The sequence below is a fragment of the Mustela lutreola genome, chromosome 8, assembly GCF_030435805.1.
Source record: "Mustela lutreola isolate mMusLut2 chromosome 8, mMusLut2.pri, whole genome shotgun sequence".
Taxonomy (NCBI): domain Eukaryota; kingdom Metazoa; phylum Chordata; class Mammalia; order Carnivora; family Mustelidae; genus Mustela; species Mustela lutreola.
In genome coordinates, this window is record NC_081297.1 from 145,004,976 (window position 1) to 145,024,200 (window position 19,225).

A 19,225-nucleotide genomic window follows, 5' to 3' on the forward strand; every position below is an offset into this window, starting at 1 on the left:
GATAACTTCCCTTGCCGGGAAGAAGCGCTAGTTGTGTGGGTCTGGAAGGATCCGTGAGCCACAGCCTGCTCAGCGAGCAAACCAGAACATACACCGGAACTACGACACGTAAGGACACGACCCGAGGGCAGATGCTGGCCCACAGCACTGGCCCACATTCCTCTACGAAGCTTCCGAAGAGTCACTCGTGCTTCTAACGGCCTTCTTTACAGTGGGCACTAGCAGTTTCCATACTTTATAGATTAAGAAGGTGAAGCACGCAGGCTAAGCGCCTTGAGCACGTGACCAGCTCGGAAATGCTCATTTCCCGCGGAGCAGGGGGACTGCGGGACTCTCACCCATCCCCCGCCTCCCCAGCTGGTGAGCAGAAGGGCCAAGCCAGAAAGCTGAGGCGGATCTCTGAGCGCATGATTAAGCTGAATGGATTTTCCCCTGCCGGACTTCTTTTCAAAAAATGGGAAGGTGGGAAGAAGCTGGCCTGCAGCTGGTGGCCTTCAGGGTCCTATAAAATTGGCCTTGGATTGGGGCAAGAGGTTAGGCAGGGGGTAGCCAAGGGGGAAAGCTCCATTTTTCTTAAGAGTCTGGAATAAAGGAAGTTGCGCATCCTGGAAAATTCAAGCTCTTGTGCAGGAACTGTGTGGCAAGGTGTCACTTTCTGCATGAATCACATAAACCCTCCTGACAAGGTCCAGGAGCCTTGCTGCCAAGTGCTGCTCCTCACACGCCAGCCGTGGGACCGGGGACCGAGGCCTCCCAAACCATGAAGGGAGCTAAGGGCCCTTAGAGCATTCTAACTTCAGATTTGCATGGGTTTCCTACCAAGGACTCGGCTAGCTGCTGAACTGAAATGAACACCTACTTCTGCACGCCATCCGATCGTGTTAGCTCTTTCAACACATTAGCAGTAACTAGTGTAACATCTCAGAGATGAATTATTTGGTCTAGTATATACTATATAGTAACCTATCGTTATTCTTCTTTATGGCCCTTTACCTGTAGCATTTTCAAGCAGTCCACCCATTTTCAGTTTTTATTTATTTATTTTTTTGAGAGAGAGCATGGGGGAGAGGGAAGGAAGAGGTGCAGAGGGAGAGGGAGGGAGAGAAAATCTTAAGCAGGCTCCATCCAGCCCGGCATGGGATCATGAGACCTCAGACCCTGAGATCCTGACCTGAGCCAAAACCGAGACTCGGACACTTAACCGACTCCACCACCCAGGCGATCCTGTATGTTTTACTTTAAAATCAGGTGTAAAGCTTATCATCCTTCCACCCCTAAAAGAAATAAGGAAATAGACTATAGGAAAACTCTCTCACAATTTATTCTGTAACGTTATATAAGCAAGAAAATTCCCAAACTGCAGATTTCATGATATTCCTTAGAATGCAGAAAAACCAAATCCTGAGAGAAAATGACCCTTTTCTCTGGAGGTTTAGTCTCAAGGCCATCGCGTAGTGATGTAAGAGCACACACAGGTAGTGTTAAGAAAAACAGGTAATAAGACATCATACAACTCTGTGCTACTTGCTGAAAGTCACAGGAACAGGGGGAAGAATGAACCCAGGTGCCCCAACGTGTTAACACAGCCAGGCTGGGACAGCTGTGTGAGCTGTGGCGACAAAGATCAGGGGACAGCCTCTAGAGGGGACTAGAGAGGAAAGCAAAGGATGTAAGGAAGCCGGGGAGAGCGACGGGGAGGAGGGATGAGGGGAGGATAGAGGGGAGGGTCGGTCACTGTGGGGCACGCCTGTGGCTGCTGAGTCAAAAGCAGAGACCAGGAGTTTCCGTGGGAAGGCTTCAGCAGGACCTCGGCGCGGGGCGGCCCACTACTAACTTAGGGAGCACATATGGAAATTCAGGGAGCATAAAGGATAATGCCTTTATTTCACACAAGACCAGAGAGGCTAACTGATCTGTTTTTTATGTTTTGGGTTTTTTTTTTAAGATTTTATTTATTTATTTGACAGAGAGAGAGAGATCGCAAGTAGGCAGAGAGGCAGACAGAGAGAGGTGGGGGTCGGGGAAGCATGACCTGAGCTGAAGGCAGAGGCTTAACCCACTGAGCCACCCAGGTGCCTCTGTTTTTGATGTTTTAACATGCAGTTACATTTTCATAATGTTATCGATCTATTAATATTTTATACTTGTCAAATCAGGTTTTTTTTTTTTTTGGTCAAAGTTTACAGTAAATTAGAAATGGAGGATGATCTATTTAAACTTGTCTTAAAAATAAACTTCAGGGGCCCCTGGCTGGCTCAGTCAGAAACCGCATGCAACCCCTGATCTCAGGGTTGTGAGTTTGAGCCCCACATTGGGTGCAGGGATTAAATAAATAAAATTTGGGGAAAAAAAAAAACCTTTAAATATAATCTTTAATATACTGATCCAAAGGAAATTAACTGGAGCGCCTGGCCTCTGCCTCCCTCTCTGCCTACTTGTGATCTCTGTCAAATAAATAAATAAAATCTTTAAAAAAAAAAAGGAAATTAACCCAGATCCAGTTAACATACACAAATCCCCATGGAGGGTGTTAAGAATCTGCTCAGAAGGGGAGCTGTCAGCCCAGGTGATGGGGGAAGGAAGGGAAGGGATAAACACAGGTCAGCTCTCCTGGCAACGCAACCCTGAACCTTGAAGGCCTTCACATTCCTAAATGTACCAAACATGATTTCTACATACCAAGTCCTATGTACGTCTGTTTAAGAGGCAAGTGCCTCTATCACGCCATCCACACCAGATCAGAGATCACCGTGGGCTCACATACATAATCAGACCGAGATCAACGAGCAGAAGTCAAAGTCAGACAAAACCAAAGAAGACTGTGCAGAAATGAATGGATTAAGTTCCACACTCAAAAAAGGAAGGACAGCAAAGGCCATCTGCCTGAACAGGAATGTTCTAGTTTTCCATAATTTTCACAGTATGACACCTACAGGGAGGGAGCTACTGTCTCTCGAGGACTTCATATGATTTTGTTATAATATCATGCTTGTCAAAACACCTGATAAATACATGGGCCAAAATGGATCTCTAATGAAATATATGTGGCCTTATCTCAACATGATAGGATTGGGCAGGCCTGTTAAGCGGACTGAAATTGAAAGCATCTGCTAAAACCTAAGATAAAACTAGACTCAGAGTGGCCTTGACAAATTGAAACAGCATCTATCAAATTAAATAAGAAAAGGCAAGTTAGTGTAATTTTAATTTGTTCTCAAGTACATCAGGAAAAGGAGAATATAAACCTAGGGCAAATAAAACAGAAAAAGATCTTGTAGTCATAGTGGAACATCAGTCAGCTCAAAAAGGGAAAGCAGCATTTTTTTTTAACCATTTTTAAAATCAACACATCCCTGGGCTATATAGCACCTGAGCGTGTGTCACTAAAGCCAAGTCATCCTTTATTGTGAGGGTAACGGGATGGTACTGTCTCTCTCTTTTCCCTTCCCATCTCACTGGGTGGCTTGTGGGAGTAAAACAGATGTGCGAGTGTACTGAGAAATTAAATTCAATATACAAAGCTAGCATTCTATTCTAAAACAGGATTGTTACATAAACAGAACAGAATCGAGGGAAGAGAAAGTTTAGTATTTTTAAAGGGCCTGGCATCATGTGAGTAGAATGTAAGGAAATAATCGTAAAGCTACAGTAGAGATTTATCTAAGATTTTTCATGGAACAAATACAATGTTATATGTCAATTACATCTCAACTGAAAAGAAAAAAAGACTGGTCAACTGTTTGGGTTCTAAAACATGTTATCAAAAGAGATGGTGGTGTGTGAGCCATCGGGGGGCGACCAGAGAACCCAAAAATCTAGTTCAGAGCCTCTACTATATAGGAGCAGCCTAAGCACAAAAATACCTGCTTTTTTGGGGGGGGACAGAGAGAGAGACCACAAGTAGGCAGAGAGGGAGGAGAAGAAGGCTCCCCGCTGAGCAGAGAGCCCGATGCAGGACTCAATCCCAGGACACTGAGATCATGACCTGAGCCGAAGGCAGAGGCTTAACCCACTGAGCCACCCAGGCACCCAAAAAATATCTGCTTTTATATCTTTAACTTTTAAATGAAGTGTCCCAACTTTTCATCCCTTAAAACATGTAATTTGCAGTACTTTTGAAGTGGCAGAGGCTGGAATTAATATTTTAAAAAACAAAAAACGCCTTCAATATTCTCTACCTAAATTGCTTCATGTCATTTTAACCACCCAGCTGACAATGAAGGGGGGGAGATGGGCAAGAGAGAATGATTTATTCATATTCAGTATATCTGGTCTAATTATAACATGCCAGATTTTACTTTGGGATCAAAGCTGATGAGTAGTAAGCCACTTTTACTCATTACTCATTACTGATGAGTAATTTTAAAAGGCAGGCCTGTGGGTCACCAACCTTTCTGGGACACAGGGGCCACCTGTGGTTAGGGTGGTCACAGTGTTCTCAGGTGCCCCTACTTTCTATCAACTAGACCTAGACTGAGGCATAGGATTTAAGGGTCTGGTGGGCAGGAGTCAGCCTGCTGATTACCAGTTACCAATTACTGCTACAGAATGTTCAACCATTTACACACAGAAGTTACTCTGAGAGATATTAATAATATTCTCTGTTGAAATAAAAAAAACACTGGCAGATGGGCAGGGACACACACCTAAAATAACAAATAAACAAAACAAAACAAACCACTAAATATGGCAGGCAGGCCACCAACTAGGGCGAGACGATGACTGATGGATTAGGGAGTACCCAGAACTGACTATTTAAAGAATCCTGTACTTTAGGGTCTTAAATGCCATGTCCCTTTAAGACTTTTGCATTATGAAATGTCACCGTGTCTGAGAAGCCAATCTATTTCAAACCTGGGGATTGGGAGTGACTGTGGGGATGGAGAGGGAAGGAGGGAGGGAAAAAAACTCCCCTGGTGGGGGAGGCTCTTAGAGGGAAAGCAAGCTCCTCATGTGACTGAATTAGAATGTTCTAATATAAAAAGTATATAAACTTCATATTAAATAACATTTTGTATTATAGTTTATAGCTTTGACTTCCTTTTTATCAGACACTGTGGTAAATTCTGGAAACAATGCTATGATAAAATAGAGTGCTTCTGGTGAAGTGTAGGGGGCGAGCAAAAGAATAGTATCAAGTAGCCCAAAATACTATGGATCCTGGCTGATACGACCTTTCTTCACTATGACTGAAAATCATCAGTGTATTTGTCAAGTATGGTAAATTTTAAATATGAATTAACACAAAAATTTCATGTCACTAAGCATCATAGGCTGAACGTCCATTTCCACATCTTTTCGCTTCCCACAAAGATAAAGGGACGAACTTATACGGCAACTTCTTGAGGACACCAAGAACGAGAAAGGGAACACACACGAGAGATGTCCCCATTTCCGGACGCTGGAAATCAGACAAAAAGGGTACGACCCAGCAGTCTGAAAGGCAGGGAGAGGAACGAGCGGGCGCAGGGGAGGGGCCACTAGAACACCAGCCACTGAGGGGCACAGAGCCGGGGATGCAGGCGTCTCAGAAAGTGGGGCCAGAAACCAGGTCGTTGGCTCAAAATTTTAAGAGGAGTTAGGTCCCTAACCCAGCCTAATTCAAGCAGGTCCCCGCGACAGAGACGTTCAGAGAAGAACGATGTTCTGAGAGTATCAGAAACGAAGATAAATAAATAAAAAGTTAGATGGTACAGCTGGAGAGAGCGTGGAGAAATGAGAACAAAAAGGCAGAGAAAGAGAGAGAAAACCCAGGAGTGAAAAGGTAAAGCCAGAGGATCAATCCAGGAGGTACCTAATTCAGAGGATTCCAGAAAGAACCAAGAAAACAGACGGAAGGAAATTATCCAAGAAACAACAGAGGACAAACTTCCCCAAGTGGGACACAGGAGTTTACAGATGGCAAGATCTCCCAGTGGAGAATGAAAAGACCCACCCCAAGGGATACCGAGAAGATCCTCAAACGCTTCAGAGGAGAAAGGCAGTCCACATACTCATACCAAGGACTGAAAACCACCAACGGCCCCGTCTCCTCGACTGCAGCACCAGAAGCTCAAGGCCAAGTCGGGAGCCAGGACTCTAAGACAGTGAGAGAAAATGATTTCAAATCTAGAATTCCATACCCAACCCTCAAGCAAACATGAGGATGGGACAGAGACATATTCTCACCCAAGACAAGTCTCCCAAGTATTTTTCCTCCCACACACCCATCTCGGGAAACTCCCGAGGGACAATGCGCAGCGTTAAATGAGGGCGCAGACTAAGAAAGGCAAAGACAGGCAAAGACTAAGAAAGGCATTCGCTGGAAGAAGGGAGTGACAATGACTAGGAACACCCCAGGATAACAGTTACGAAACCGACCTAAAGAATGAACATCCTGTTGTCAAGCTTGGATTAGAGCGATGTGGTCCAAGAGAAGCCTAACGTGAATGAGTAATTCCAGAGAAGGGAAGAGTTTGAGAGGAAAGGAAACAGAATCACAGGGTACTCTGTAAGTATTACAGAGGCAGATGTTGAAAAATGGGAGAAAAGGACCAATAAATAAAACAACTAGCAGCAAAAGCTTATGGTGCAGAAAGAGGAAGGTGGCAGAGTACTGGGCGGGCTGGGGGGCAGGGGGGGGACACGACACGACACACGCTAGCTTGCTCTGCCTCTCAGGGCTGCCCCAGCAGGACTCTGCCACCTAGGGTCAGCACTACCCATAAAAATGAAAGTTAAACAAATCTTCCAAATCACTTCATTTTCCACCCCTCCTGTGGGCTTAGGGGCTCCAACCTGGGGGAACGATCAGTCCGACTGGCGGGGCTGGGGCGAGTGCAAGAGGGAAAGAGGGGAGCAGAAGGCGGGAAGAGGCAGGGCGAGCCCCCCGCCCCCCGGATTTGGGGGTGGGGGGGAGGGCACACTCACCATCTCTCTGGCTATTTCCAGCGCCTCCTGCAGGCCGTAGAGCCGGCCGCAGACCAGGTAGATTCCATTGGCCCAGAGAATACAACCCTCGTGGACCCAAAATTCATTGCTGTCAAGAGGTAGTTCAGGAATTTGTAACTCCAGCTCGGGGCCCCCTTCCGAAGTGGTGGGCACGGAGGGCTTTGAGTCCAAAGCAGTCTTGTCGCTGCTGCCCTCGGCGGTGGCCTTCTTACAGGGGAGGCCCCGGGCCAGGGAGCGAGGGCCGCCGCCGCCGCAGTCTTCCGAGCGGTGTCGCCGCTTGAACCTGGGGTGCGCGGCCAGGCTCCTCTGCTCCTTCTGCTGCTGCTCCTCCTCCTCCTCAGTGTCCGTCTTGGAGCCATTCGAAGCGCTTTTGTGCCGCACTTTCACTCTGCTCTGCATCTCCGCGGCCCGCTTCGGGGGCGGGTTCTTCGGGAGAGTGGCTGCATAATCTTGCGGGTAAAAGGGTCCAAAGAGGTCGCCCATGTTGCGGTAACTGGCCCACTTGCCACACAGACAGCACACCAGGTGCCCCATGACAGAAGACTCGGTCACCACGGGGCCCTGCAGCATGAAGGACGAGGCTGGCAGCGCCTTGCTTTCTGTGCTGCTGGGGGGCGGTGTCAGCGACCTCTGCCCCTTCCGACCCCTCACCAATTTGGTCTGCTCCTCCTCCTCGGCATTGATGATTGTACACACGGCTCCAAGTTCACACTTATTTACTACATGGATGTAAGGGAAAAAAGACTTGTTCTTGGCATCGGTTTTATCCAGTGGCTGGGTGGCATACTTTAGTTTGATCTCAGGTTCTTGGGGTTCCACGATGGGAACTGCTTGTTTGGTTTTCCGCTTCCTTGGCTGTGCCCCAGGCTTCCTCCTCTCCCGCCTTTGCCTCTGCTTTTTTGGCTTTGGCTCTCCATCCGCAGAAGCTTCTGGTATCTGAGGGGGCTGAGGGGGCGGAGGTGGTGGCTGCTGTTTCTTTTGCTTGTTCACACTACCGATGGGTCTCCCCTTCTTCTTTCCTGATGGGAAGTACCCCTTCGGGGGGAAACCCTCTTGTTTGGGGGAAATCGTCACTGTATCGTTCTCTTTCTCCTCAGCCTTGGGGTTTGCCTCAGGGGCCGACACGCCCGCTGGAGGTACATTCTTTGAGTCCGAGAAGATTAAGGGTGCAGTCCCACCAAGGGAACCATCTGGTCTCCCCTGGTTACCCCCAGGCTTCTGTGAGGTCACAGATGTCATGGTGCCAGGGGGGTCCTTTCCAGCAGTGACCGTCTCCGGGTGCGTCTCGGTCTTCACTTTGTCGTCCCCACCGCCACGCCACTCCTCTGAAGCCCTTGGCAGGGGCTTTTCGATGTTCAGGTCCTGGCTTGTTGGACAGACCAGGTCAGGCACCAGCTCACCTTTTCTCTTCTCCATCTCGGCATCCTGACCAGCAACACTGCCACCTTCGGGAGGGCCACTCTTCAATGACAGAATGTCATCGAGAGTGACCGTGTCTCCCCCGGCTTCCGCGCTGTTTGAGGACGCACTCCTCCTGATGTTTGGGGACGTGATCTTCTGAACTATAGCTTCCAATTTCAAGCCCCGGCCTTTGCGAGGGGGCAGAATTTTGGTCTTAGCAGGACTTGTGAGGGTAACCGCAGGGCAGTTTCTGCTATCTGGACTTGGAAGATCCTTGGAGGATTCTCTCTTCGGGATGGATTTGACATCCTGGCTGTGAGAGAGATGCGCATAGGAATTGAACGCTCGGTCGGCGCCTTCTTTCGGTGGGTGAAGGAGACGCCCTTTATCTTCCGTGTTACTGTTTTTCACATCCTGTGACTGCCTCTTGCTGGGAATGGGAGAGATAAAGGAACGCACCCGCCTCCGCATGATTAAGGGGTTTTGAGAAGAATGATCCTCTTGGCCCGGGAGCCTGAGCATAACATTACTGGGTTTGGATGACTGCGGCGTGTCGGTCAGCCCGTGTCCGTCAGCCTCGTGGGGTGGCCCGTACCTCTTCTGATTGGACATCCCCGGAGGACCGCTGCTTTTGGCTGGAGAAGTCTGCCGGGAAAGATCCCAACATGATTCTTGTTGTAACTTCTGGGAGCCGTGCTTCAACTCGATGCCTTTGTTAGACAGACCATCGGCAGACATGAGGCAGCGCCCCCCTTCCTGACCGCTGGGGTCATGGTAAGTCCCCATTGGTGGGCCATACATCATACCATCTTTGTCGTTTTTCAGAGGGCTCCGCACTCTGTCGAGAAACTGCTGCTGCCTCGGGCTCTTCCGTGGTCCCTCCTGCCTGTGCTGCGCGGCGGCGATCACTCCCTGAGCAGAGCTGCTGCTCCAGTCTTTGTACTCGTCTTGCTGCTGTTGGTACATCTGTCTCTTATAATGGAGCTGAGAATTCAAACCTGCGCTGGGGTCCCCGTAAGCATGAGCCCGAGTGTTGGCGTGGTAAGCAGAGGCCAGGCTTTCTGAGTTGGGAGAGAATGGCGCGTGTAAAGAAGTGCGGTTGGCCCGCTCCGAAAAGGTCATGTGTGGGTTCATGTGATGCGGGTCTCCCCCTGGGCCTCTGCTCCTCCCAGGAGACATCTTCAGTTTTTCTGAGAAATCATGATACTGCGAAGGGGACCGACCCCTCATGCCCTCCCGGCCACCGACTCTGCCAGGAACCCGCCGCATTGGCGTGGGTCTGCTGTCTTGAGGGCCGTAGTCTGCGATGGAATCGTGAGCTGCTCCAGGACTGGCATTGCCTCGGTAAGACTCGTGCTTGATGCTGGCAGGATGGCAGTGGTCTCCAGATTTCTTGTTGTTGAAGCTAGCTTGAGATTTGGACTGTTCAAAATCTTCCTCTTTTATCTGCCCGCTCTGGGATTTCAGCTTCGCTTCCATGGATACCAACCCACCGGGAAGAATGACCGACTGACTTAAACTTGGATTGAGCCGATCACTCCTCCCAAGTCTGGCGTCGGTACCCATGTGTCCCAGTGAGTGAGCCCCCGGGTCCCTGACAATCTGTCTTAGTGGAGAAATGTCACAGATCACGGATCTTCTTTCAGAGAGGGAACCCCCGGGCTCATGGGCCGATGACTGCGGCTCTATTTCAAACTTTCTGGGAATCGGATAGTCAGCCAAATTGATCTGTTTCATTTCGGGAGCCGTGCCGCTTGACTTCCTTTCCCAAGGGCCCCAGTGCGGGTTTTCTAATAGGGACCCGATGCTCTTGTTCAAGAGACCCCTGCTAGCTAACTCATTGGTTTGACTGACTAAGACATTAGGCCTCGTGGCTGCTTCCAGGCCCCCCGCCATGCCCTGATGCTCTTGCGCACTCCTGGAGTACCTCCTGTCCGGGTGGTGATGGTAGCCCTGAAGCACTTCCTGCAGCAGGCTGGGGAACTTCTCGTTCCTCCCCTTGCGCTCCCCGTGGCCAGAGAAGTCCCCCTTATCTTGTCCTGTAGGGTACTGAGGAAAGCTACTGACGTTTCTCGGCACGGCTGACCCGAAACTGTCTTTGTAACTATAGCGCAGGCTGCCAGGAGATTTGCTGGGCTCACTCCTGCCTATAAAACCGGGGCCCACCGCCGAGTGCCCGCCCTGGCCATTTCCCTCTCCATTGTGGTTGGAGTTATTATCTACATGCTTGTTTCCTTTGCTCCCTCCCCCCGGGGGCTCTGGCTGTGGGACCGACGGGTGACTGGTCTCCTTTGGCCCTCCAGCGCTGGGTGGCCTCTGCGTGGCTGTGGGATCCTCCTCCTGGGAGCCTTTATCTTGTGCACCAGGCTTTTCGACCCGACCTGTCATGGCTTCCCGGGAGACAATCACGCCAACGGTCTTCTCGTTGACTTTGGGGTTGCCCTCGGACGACAGTGGTGTGTCCTTAGCACCAGGCGAGGCAGCCTCTTCTCTGGCCACGGGACTGGCACTGAGTCTGGGGGCCTCGCTCTGAGCGCCCTGGGCTGGGGAGGAGCCCGCTTTCTCGGAGGTCCCGCCCTTGTAGGTGGTGTCGGAGCTGGTGCTCTGGCCACTGAGCTGCCTCACCCGCTCGCCTTGGTCCTCGGAGCTGCTCGAGCAGCCTCCGTCCAGCGACTCGGCCATGGGGGACTTGAGCTGTTCCTCAGGCTGGGAGGAGCCTTCGGAGTTTGTGCAGCTGTCCGCTTTCTTCGAAGAGGAGGAGGGCCTCTTGGAGGTCTTCTTCTGAGGTGTCAGGGCGTCGGAAAGTAGCATGTGCTGAACGGTATTAGGAAGATTGGCCACCTGCGTACTCAGGGCGCTCAAACTACTCAGCCCGGGGTCTGTCAGTCGCTTTTCCGGCACTCCTTCTAGGCCAAACCCTTTGAAGCCTGCGGCGTGCGAATTAGGACTGGGCATCATGGAGGGCGTTGGGCTCAGCTGGGGCATTAGCTGTAAAATTCGGTTTCTGGAACCCATGGGCACACTGCCTTGCCCACACTGGAGGTTCTCCCCGCTCTGCATCAGGGGGGACGGGGTGGAGCTGCAGCTTGGAGACTGCACCACAGAGGCCGCGGGGGAAGGGTTGGAGATGGGGCTGAAGTTCTGGTGGAACTGCATGGGCGACCGCACCGGAACCTCGGGCTGGCTGTACTGCCCCACCTGGGCCTGCAGGGGCAGCTTGGTGGCGGTGTTCGTGTACTGCATCACATGCTGCGGCGGGGGCTGTGGGGGCTGCGCGGGCGCCTGCCCCTGCTGTGTCCCCTGGGGAATCTTGGCCGGCTCAAAGCCCTTCACAGACTGAGGCTGGTAGCTGTAGTTGGACTGCGTGCCGTACGCCTGCGCGTTAGAACCCACGCCGTGTCCCTCGTACTGGGACCCCGCATTCACGCTGTAACTGCCGTCGTAGCTCTGGCCGGACTGGCTGAAACGCTGCGGCGAAGGGAAGGAGGAGGACGAGGAGGCGGCGGAGGACTGGTAGTGCTGGCCGAACTGACCGACCCGCAGCTGGTACCCGGACGCGGACGACGGCAGCGCGGAGGGCCGCTGCATCGGCTGCAGATGGGACGCTGCGGATGCCGGCTGGCCGGTGGCCTGTGGCAGAGGCTGGTGGGACTGGTAGAGCTGCTGTCTCAGCTGCTGCACCTGCTGCTGCTGCTGCTGCTGGCTGGAGGCCTGCTGCTGGTACTGAGCGCTTCCTGGAGAGAAAGGCCCCGTGTAATCCTGCTGATAGTGAGACACCCCACCGAGGGCCGAGTGCTGGGCTTGAAACTGGCCCACGTGCCCCTCGCTCCCATACTGATTGCCAAAGCTGCTCCCCTGGGGCGGTCCGTAGCTCTGCACCGGCCCCGAAGGCCTTCGCTGAGGCGGCTGCGGGGTTCCTGTTGTCACAGGGTCTTTGCTGCCTGCCATGTAGTAGAAGTCTCCAGCCTCTTTCCTGAAGCCCTGGTAGCCCTGGTGGCCAGAGGTTTCGCTAGCCATCGCTGCCGCAGCCGCCGATCCTCGTCGCCCACCACTGCTGCTGCTGCTGCTGCCGCCGCCGCCGCCTGCACCCCCAAAATTCTGGAACATCTGGGCCTGACGCGGGCTGAAATCTTCTATCCGGGATGAGCTGTGTACCTCCTGCGGGTAGCTCTGCTGGTCTCCGTGGTAACTGCTTTGCTCCCGGAAGGACTGCATACTGTTCAGCAGCACAGCAGCAGGCCAACAGCCCTCCTGGAAACGGAAGAGGAGAGAGAGAAATATCAGACACGCATCTCCTCTGCACAAAGGAAATCAAGTCTGGGTGATGGAGGGGGTACAATAATTCAGATGCCCAGATGAAGGGGACCGGTTTGAACTTCCTTTCATTTCTTGTCCTGTCCATTTCTGAAAGTGCCAATAAGCAGAGAAATGGCCTCAATGGTGAGGCAGACGTCTATGGGAGGATGAAAAGAAACATTCTGAGTAAATGCAAATTTGGTACAGAAAAAAAACAAAACACCAGACCTCATTATTAAATAAATGAGCCCCCAACATCCAACTGGGCTAAAATATGGGGCTGTGCTATTACTGTTAATTAAAAAAACCCAACAATTTTTAAGTCAATCTTCTAATTATGTTGGGGAGGTTGAAAAAAACATTTCATCTATTGGCTTTCCTGTATTAGCCTGATCGCGGGACTAAGGTCTCAAATAATGACGAGGCAATGCCTCCACTGGCTGTCCCCGCCCTCCCTGACTTTGAGAAACAGAACTCGCCCGGGGAACAGAAATCAGTCTCTCATGTTCAAATGCACGTTAGTGCAGATTTCCTGTGATTACCTACTACCCGTGAGGACCGGCGACCCCAGGACACTCAAGTCTTCTCACCACCTGGATTGCTCACGGCTGCAGCACACACCTAGGGCTTCATCTCTTTCCTGACCCGTAACTGTGCGCAAGGCAGTCCTCCCTTCAACTATCTATCCTTAACTCCCAGGGACAAAGGACTAAGCAGCATAAGCTAACACAGCAGTGACCATTCTTCCAGATTTTTCTGGAGGGTGCAAGAAGTTCCGGCACCTCTAACACCCTTTATCTGCCAATCTAGTATTTGCAGAGTTATTATTATTATTATTATTATTATTACTGTGAAAGATGGAATTGTAACGGTCGCTTTGGAGGATAGCATGAGACACGGAGGAAAGGAAAAATTCATCAAGCTAGGACCTAGACGCTTCCCAAAGGCATCTGATTGGGTCGACACTTTGCATTACCTTCGCTAATGTAATTAGCATATAATGCACCACTCCTCTTAGAAAACTAATCAAGAGATAATTTTATTTTGCCTTTTGCCTGGGCCTATCTCCTTCTCAGAGTCAGCTGAGTAGAACATGGCCAAACTACTATAAAAGTCTTTAAATCAATTATTTAAAAAAGAAGTGGCGAGAAGTGCCTCTGTGGTTCAGTCAGTTAAGCGCTCGACTCTTAAGCTTCGGCTCAGGTCATCATCTCAGGGCTGTGAGGTCGAGACCCATGTCAGGCCCCAGGATGGGTACGGAGCCTGCTTAAGAGTCTCTCTCCCCCTCTCCCTCTACCTCCCCCACCCCCACCAAAAAAAAAAAAGCTGTGAAATACCTATGGGTTAGGGTGAGTTAGGACAGAGTTTTACTACAATGACTTACTAAGCTAGCATAAACTTGCTGGCAGGAAAGTCAGTGACCCTTTTAAACGGTAAGCTGAATTCCTTATCTCCAACCCCACTGGGGGCTCCCCCTCTCATTCAAGTGAAGCTGCTTTCGGGAGCCCTGTCTCCAGCCCATTACCTCTCTAACCTCCTGCCCTACCACGCTCTGCTGTAGTCCTGCTGCGCGTCCTGCTCCCGGGAGCACCAGAGACGTTTCTAGAGGACTCCTGCTCTAGCCCGCGATGTGCTTCCCAGCAGCAGCACAGCTTGCCCCCTTCCTTCTCTGGTCTCTGGGCAAATGTCAACGGACTGGGAAGGCCTCCCTTGGCCATCCTATCCACAACAGCTCCCTCCACACGGCTCTCCCCATCTCCCTCTCCAGCACTTGGCCCCACAGACACAGACAGACACAGATGGGCTACTTGCGTACTATCCGTCTCCCCACCCCCACTAGAATGTCAGCTTCCTGAAGGCCGGAGACTTCATGCCTTGCTGTAACCCTCATGTCACCAGAATGGCGAAGAGCGCGCAGCAGGCATTCGGTGAACCCGCAAACGGCATAAGAACTGGGTTTGCGAGAACTAGGCTAGAACGTACCTACTCAGAGGTGGTGGTGGGGTGGGGAGATGAGAGCTGCGCAAGAGAAAATAGAACATGATCGATCTAAAAGCAGAGCTGGAGGATGCTAACACCCTGCCTGAAAAATCCTCCAGGCCCAGTTCCAAGGGAAAAAGCCCAACTTGAATCTACAGGAGAGCCCTAAAGAGGCTTTAGAGAGTAAACGTGGGTCATGGCCGAAGACGGTCCGTTAACTCCAAACTCAGAGCGCTGCCCCACTTCGTCCTGAAATACCTTCAGTCTAAAATAGCTAGACCAGAGTCTACTACTTTGATATTAAGTTTGATTACATAATCGCATGACCCCAAATCATCTTTCAACATTCCAGTACAAATAATCTCAGGAGCTAAAGGAAACCGCTTCTCATGTCCTCAGAATGGCTCTGCGACAGACCTGATTGCTCTCCGTGCTCCAGTGACTCTGCTGGGCAAAGACGGCGGCTCACGGAGAGCCCGCCTGGTACGGCAGCCGCCCTTCACACGCACCGACACTGGCCCTCACAGCATGGATGTCCTCGCTTTACAGATGATGAGACCAAAGCACGGAGCTCAGCAGGCTGTTGAGCAGCAGGCCCCTCGGGTCCTGTTCCTAATGCTACACTACCCGGAGGATCCGGGATGCGGTCAGCACCAGCGGCCACCGGGCCCGTCAGAGGTCGGCCGTGAAAATGGGCGGCCATCAACAATGCTTCCCGCGTGTCCCTTCTCTGCTCTCCCTTCACCAGGACCTTCCCCACTATTCCCAGCACTGCCAGAAACACTGTGTCCGCACAGGTGTGTCCCGTGTTTGTGGTGTGCCTCTATTCTGGCTCTTGGGGCCGGTGGCCTCCTCTGCATGATGGAAAGCAGTTCAGATGGGTTATGGTGGACAAAAAGACTAAATCTGGAAGTTTTAGTGAAACTAAAAGCTTTCTCAAGAGATAACCTCTCCACAACTAAATATTTTACATGTTGTTTAATTAAAGCCTTCTGTAAATAAAATCAGGCTACTGAAAATCTGTGTATAAACAACGTCACTTGCTCCAAATTTTTCCTTAGCAGGAGCTTCTAAGAGCTGAAGAGCAGTTTCCCTCAGCCAGTCCTACCGTGGTCCCTGGGAAACCCGAGTGGCACAGGGTCAGACATTTGGGTACTATTTCTCAGAAGCCTGTGCTCAGCCCTTCTCTGGAGGTTCCCTGTCCTGCCGGATGCCCTTCTCCCTCTTATAGTTCTGGTTTATGGACCCGACGAAAAAGAAGAAATTCCCAGCCAAGTACCTCCTGCAAGGTACAGGTCACGCTAAATATTCTTAGTATATAGGAAGGATCCGGTCGCAAGAAAGTGAACCAAGTTCATCTGTTTGAGAAGTTCCACATAAAGCAACCAGGAAAACCAAGTATACCAGTAATGGAAAATGTCAGCCCAGAGTATCTGTAATTTTAGTATTAGCATTATAAAATAAGCTACTAATAGAGATCATTCCAGTATACTAGCCTATCATTTTAAAAAAAGCAAACATAGTTAGTTTTGAAGCATCGTGATTAATAATGACAAGAGCCTGAATTTCCTTGTTTGAAAGAATACAGACGTGGCTGAAGAAAGTTTGACCGCTCCAAAGGAAGCTCCAAAGGAAGTCAGTCTCCGGTGAGGAATTTGCGCAGCACTCTGAAGGGAGCTTTCCCAGTGCACCTCCCTCCCCAACTCTCCCTTTCCCTGACTTCCCCTTTTTCGATTTTCTTCTGTTTTCCTAGCTTTCCGAATGGTTTCAGAGGGCTGTGGAGTTGACTAGCAAGGTCCCGAACTTACTGCCTTTATGTTCACAGCCTGGGTCCGCACACCGACCTCGCGGCAACCACAGCACCTGCCCGGGGCCTGCTCTCCACCCCAGCCCGGGGCCCACGGCCGCGCCACCTTCCGGAAGACAAGGGCGGCCCCCGCTGTCCTCCCTCCTTCCCCTGCCCAGCGCCACGCCACCCCCCAGTCCACTCTTCTCCGCAAGTTCTACAAACTGTCCTCAACGCAGGTTCCCCTCCACGGTCTTTGTAAGCACCTGTCTCCTCTTTCAGTTCAGGCTTAACCACTGTTTTTCTGCTGCTTCTCCTTCCCCTCCTTGGAAAAAATGCTTCGCCTCCCAAGATAAAAACTCGCTCTGTGCTTCTAGTTCCGGCCGCTGCTGTAGCTGGTTGTCCTCCAGCCTCCCTCCTCACCCATCTCCGCCCTGCTCTATGTTCCCGGAGGGGCCACAGTAAGGACTCTAAGAGGCTCCGGTACCCCTGGCTTCTGGCAGCCTGGTTGGGAAGAGCGGGGAAAAGGCAGGAAGAGAGCTGGGGGTGGGGGGCGGTCTGTGCTCTCTGAGCTCCAACCCTGCAGGTGCTGCGGCTGGCCTGGCTCAGATGGTCACCAATGGCCACGTCCCCTTTGGGCAAACCTAACAGCCACTTTCACCAGGAATTTCTCCCAGTTCCTAGGAACTGCTTCCTCCTCTTGCCTTTCAGGCTGGAGGTAGTAACACTGCTGCCGCTGACCCAGGAGGCCCTGTCTTCCCCACTGGGGCCCCCACCCCTGCTCACCCCTTTGTGAAAAGTCGCAATTCTGGCAATTCTGAAATTCTGAACCGCGTGGTCCGTGAGGACTCTCCTTCTAAGCCCTCCTCTGCATATCAGAAGCTGGGAGCTACTTCCCATAAACTTCTTTCCAGCACATATGCAGAGAGCACAAGAGAGATTTGAAAAACAGAAGAAAAAGGAGAAACTGGTAGCCCCAGAGGGAGCTGCACCAGCAGACGCAGATGCTTGGCGGCTTCTCCACAAGCTCCTGAGAACCACTCACTGTGGTCCCAAAGCCTGAGCTGGTCGGGCACAGCTTCCCTGACCTTCTCAACCCCCTGTTCTTCTGACAGTGGGATAAACCCTTAATTCCTCTATCAAAACTCTTCATATCTGGAACAGAAAGCCTCCTTTCTCCTCAATGATACAATTAAATGCTCCTCAAATTACCCTGTTTGAGTGTGCCATCTGCTTCCTATAGGACCCTGACTAATATAGTTCTTCTCTTAGTCCTGGGATTTCAGAGTAGGATATTATCACTTGGAGAGTGAGAGACTTCTACTTCATGCAATATGGCATACCAGAGGAACTAAAAAAACAAAACACCTAGAAATGTCAGAAAAAAACGTACAGCCAAGCTGCAAGTAAGAAATGCCCAGGGTTCAGAACCGGATGGGATACCAGAAACAGAGAGGCAAGCAGGTGCTGGGCTCTGGCCTCCAGGGATGGGGTGGGAGGTGGGGGGGTCCACAGCACTTACCAACCACGTGGCTGTGGTTCTAGGGCCCATGCGGAGCCAGAAGACAAGGCCTCCGGCCCTCCTTAGGTAGTAGTGGGGGGACAGAACAGTCACTTGTGGCTAGAATAATTTCTATAAAGATGACAAAATGTATTTATTCTTAGGCTGTCACCAACTCATTTTCAGTGACAAAAATGTTCTTTCCTCAACTGACCTAACTTCCCATCCTCCAGGAAAACCACAATCAGCTCTCAGCTGTCCCAAGCAAGAAGCTTTAGAATACTCCCAAATTCATCTCCTCCTGTGACCCTTTAAGATGTCACCTAATCCTGCCGCTTCGCCACATCCTGCATTGGCGCTTCACCGCCCTGGCCCTTGTCACCACAGCGTTCATCTTTCTGGGGAGTCACAGCTCCCCAAGTTCTCTTTCCCGGCACCAGTCACCCGGGATGGCTTTTCTTCACCCAAGTCTTGACAGTGTCCCCCTCCCCACATGCCCTGAAGCCCTCTGGCATCTTCCCAACCCAACTTCTGCTCCTCTCCGACTGCTCAGTACCCTCCAGGCCGCCTGCCTTTCTCACCACAAAGCCTTCTCTGAGGCATCCCCAGGTCCAAAAATTCCTTCCCCCTTTGTCAGTCACATGGCTCTCAGAACCTTAAGAGCTCCGGAAACGTGATCTTCTCTACAACTCTCCCTTAAAAACAGAATTCTCTGGCTTTTCTCTGCTCAGTGATAACAAACATAGTAAAGTATATTTGCCTTTAATCACGGCCTAAGGTACGTGCTACTAATGTGGTAACAGCTACCATTGATCCTACGTGTCACCTGCTGTGTGGCTTTATGTATACTTCAACTTCTCACAGATGAGGAAACAAAAACAGATAAATGACAGAATTTGCCGGAAGTCACTCTTCTGGAATAAACTGGAACGGACAGGCTACAACTCAGTTCTGAAGCCCACGTTCTTTCTTTCACTGCAGCACAAATCCAGCAAGGAGCACCCAAATCGGGTTTTTAAAAAACCTGACAAACACTTGTGCCAGATTTACTACACTGCACAGCCCCGTCCTGTTCACTGCAGACCTGACACAGGCCCCGTACTGGGTCAGGCCCTGCACACACATGTTTTGTTTTGCTTTTAGTAAAACTGATTCTCATCTACTTTTTAAAAAAGATTTTATTTATTTATTTGACAGAGATTGAGATCACGAGTAGGCAGAGAGAGAAGGAGACGCAGGCTCCCTGCTGAGCAGATAGCCTGATGCGGGGGCCTGATCCCAGGACCCCGAGATCATGACCTGAGCCGAAGGCAGAGGCTTACTTAACCCAC

At 51.0% G+C, this 19,225-nt stretch overlaps 1 protein-coding gene across 3 annotated transcripts in view; it reads right to left on the reverse strand.

Annotated features, from left to right (window-relative positions):
- The window catches only part of TCF20 (transcription factor 20), a 104,565-nt gene that overhangs the window by 43,437 nt on the left and 41,903 nt on the right, over positions 1-19,225 (reverse strand). For all 3 annotated transcript variants that reach the window (XM_059187154.1, XM_059187152.1, XM_059187153.1), the window contains one exon: positions 6,910-12,582. In XM_059187154.1, coding sequence (XP_059043137.1) covers positions 6,910-12,546 — 5,637 coding nt within the window. In that variant the 5' untranslated portion in view covers positions 12,547-12,582. Of the gene's footprint in view, positions 1-6,909; positions 12,583-19,225 lie in introns of those variants that run through there.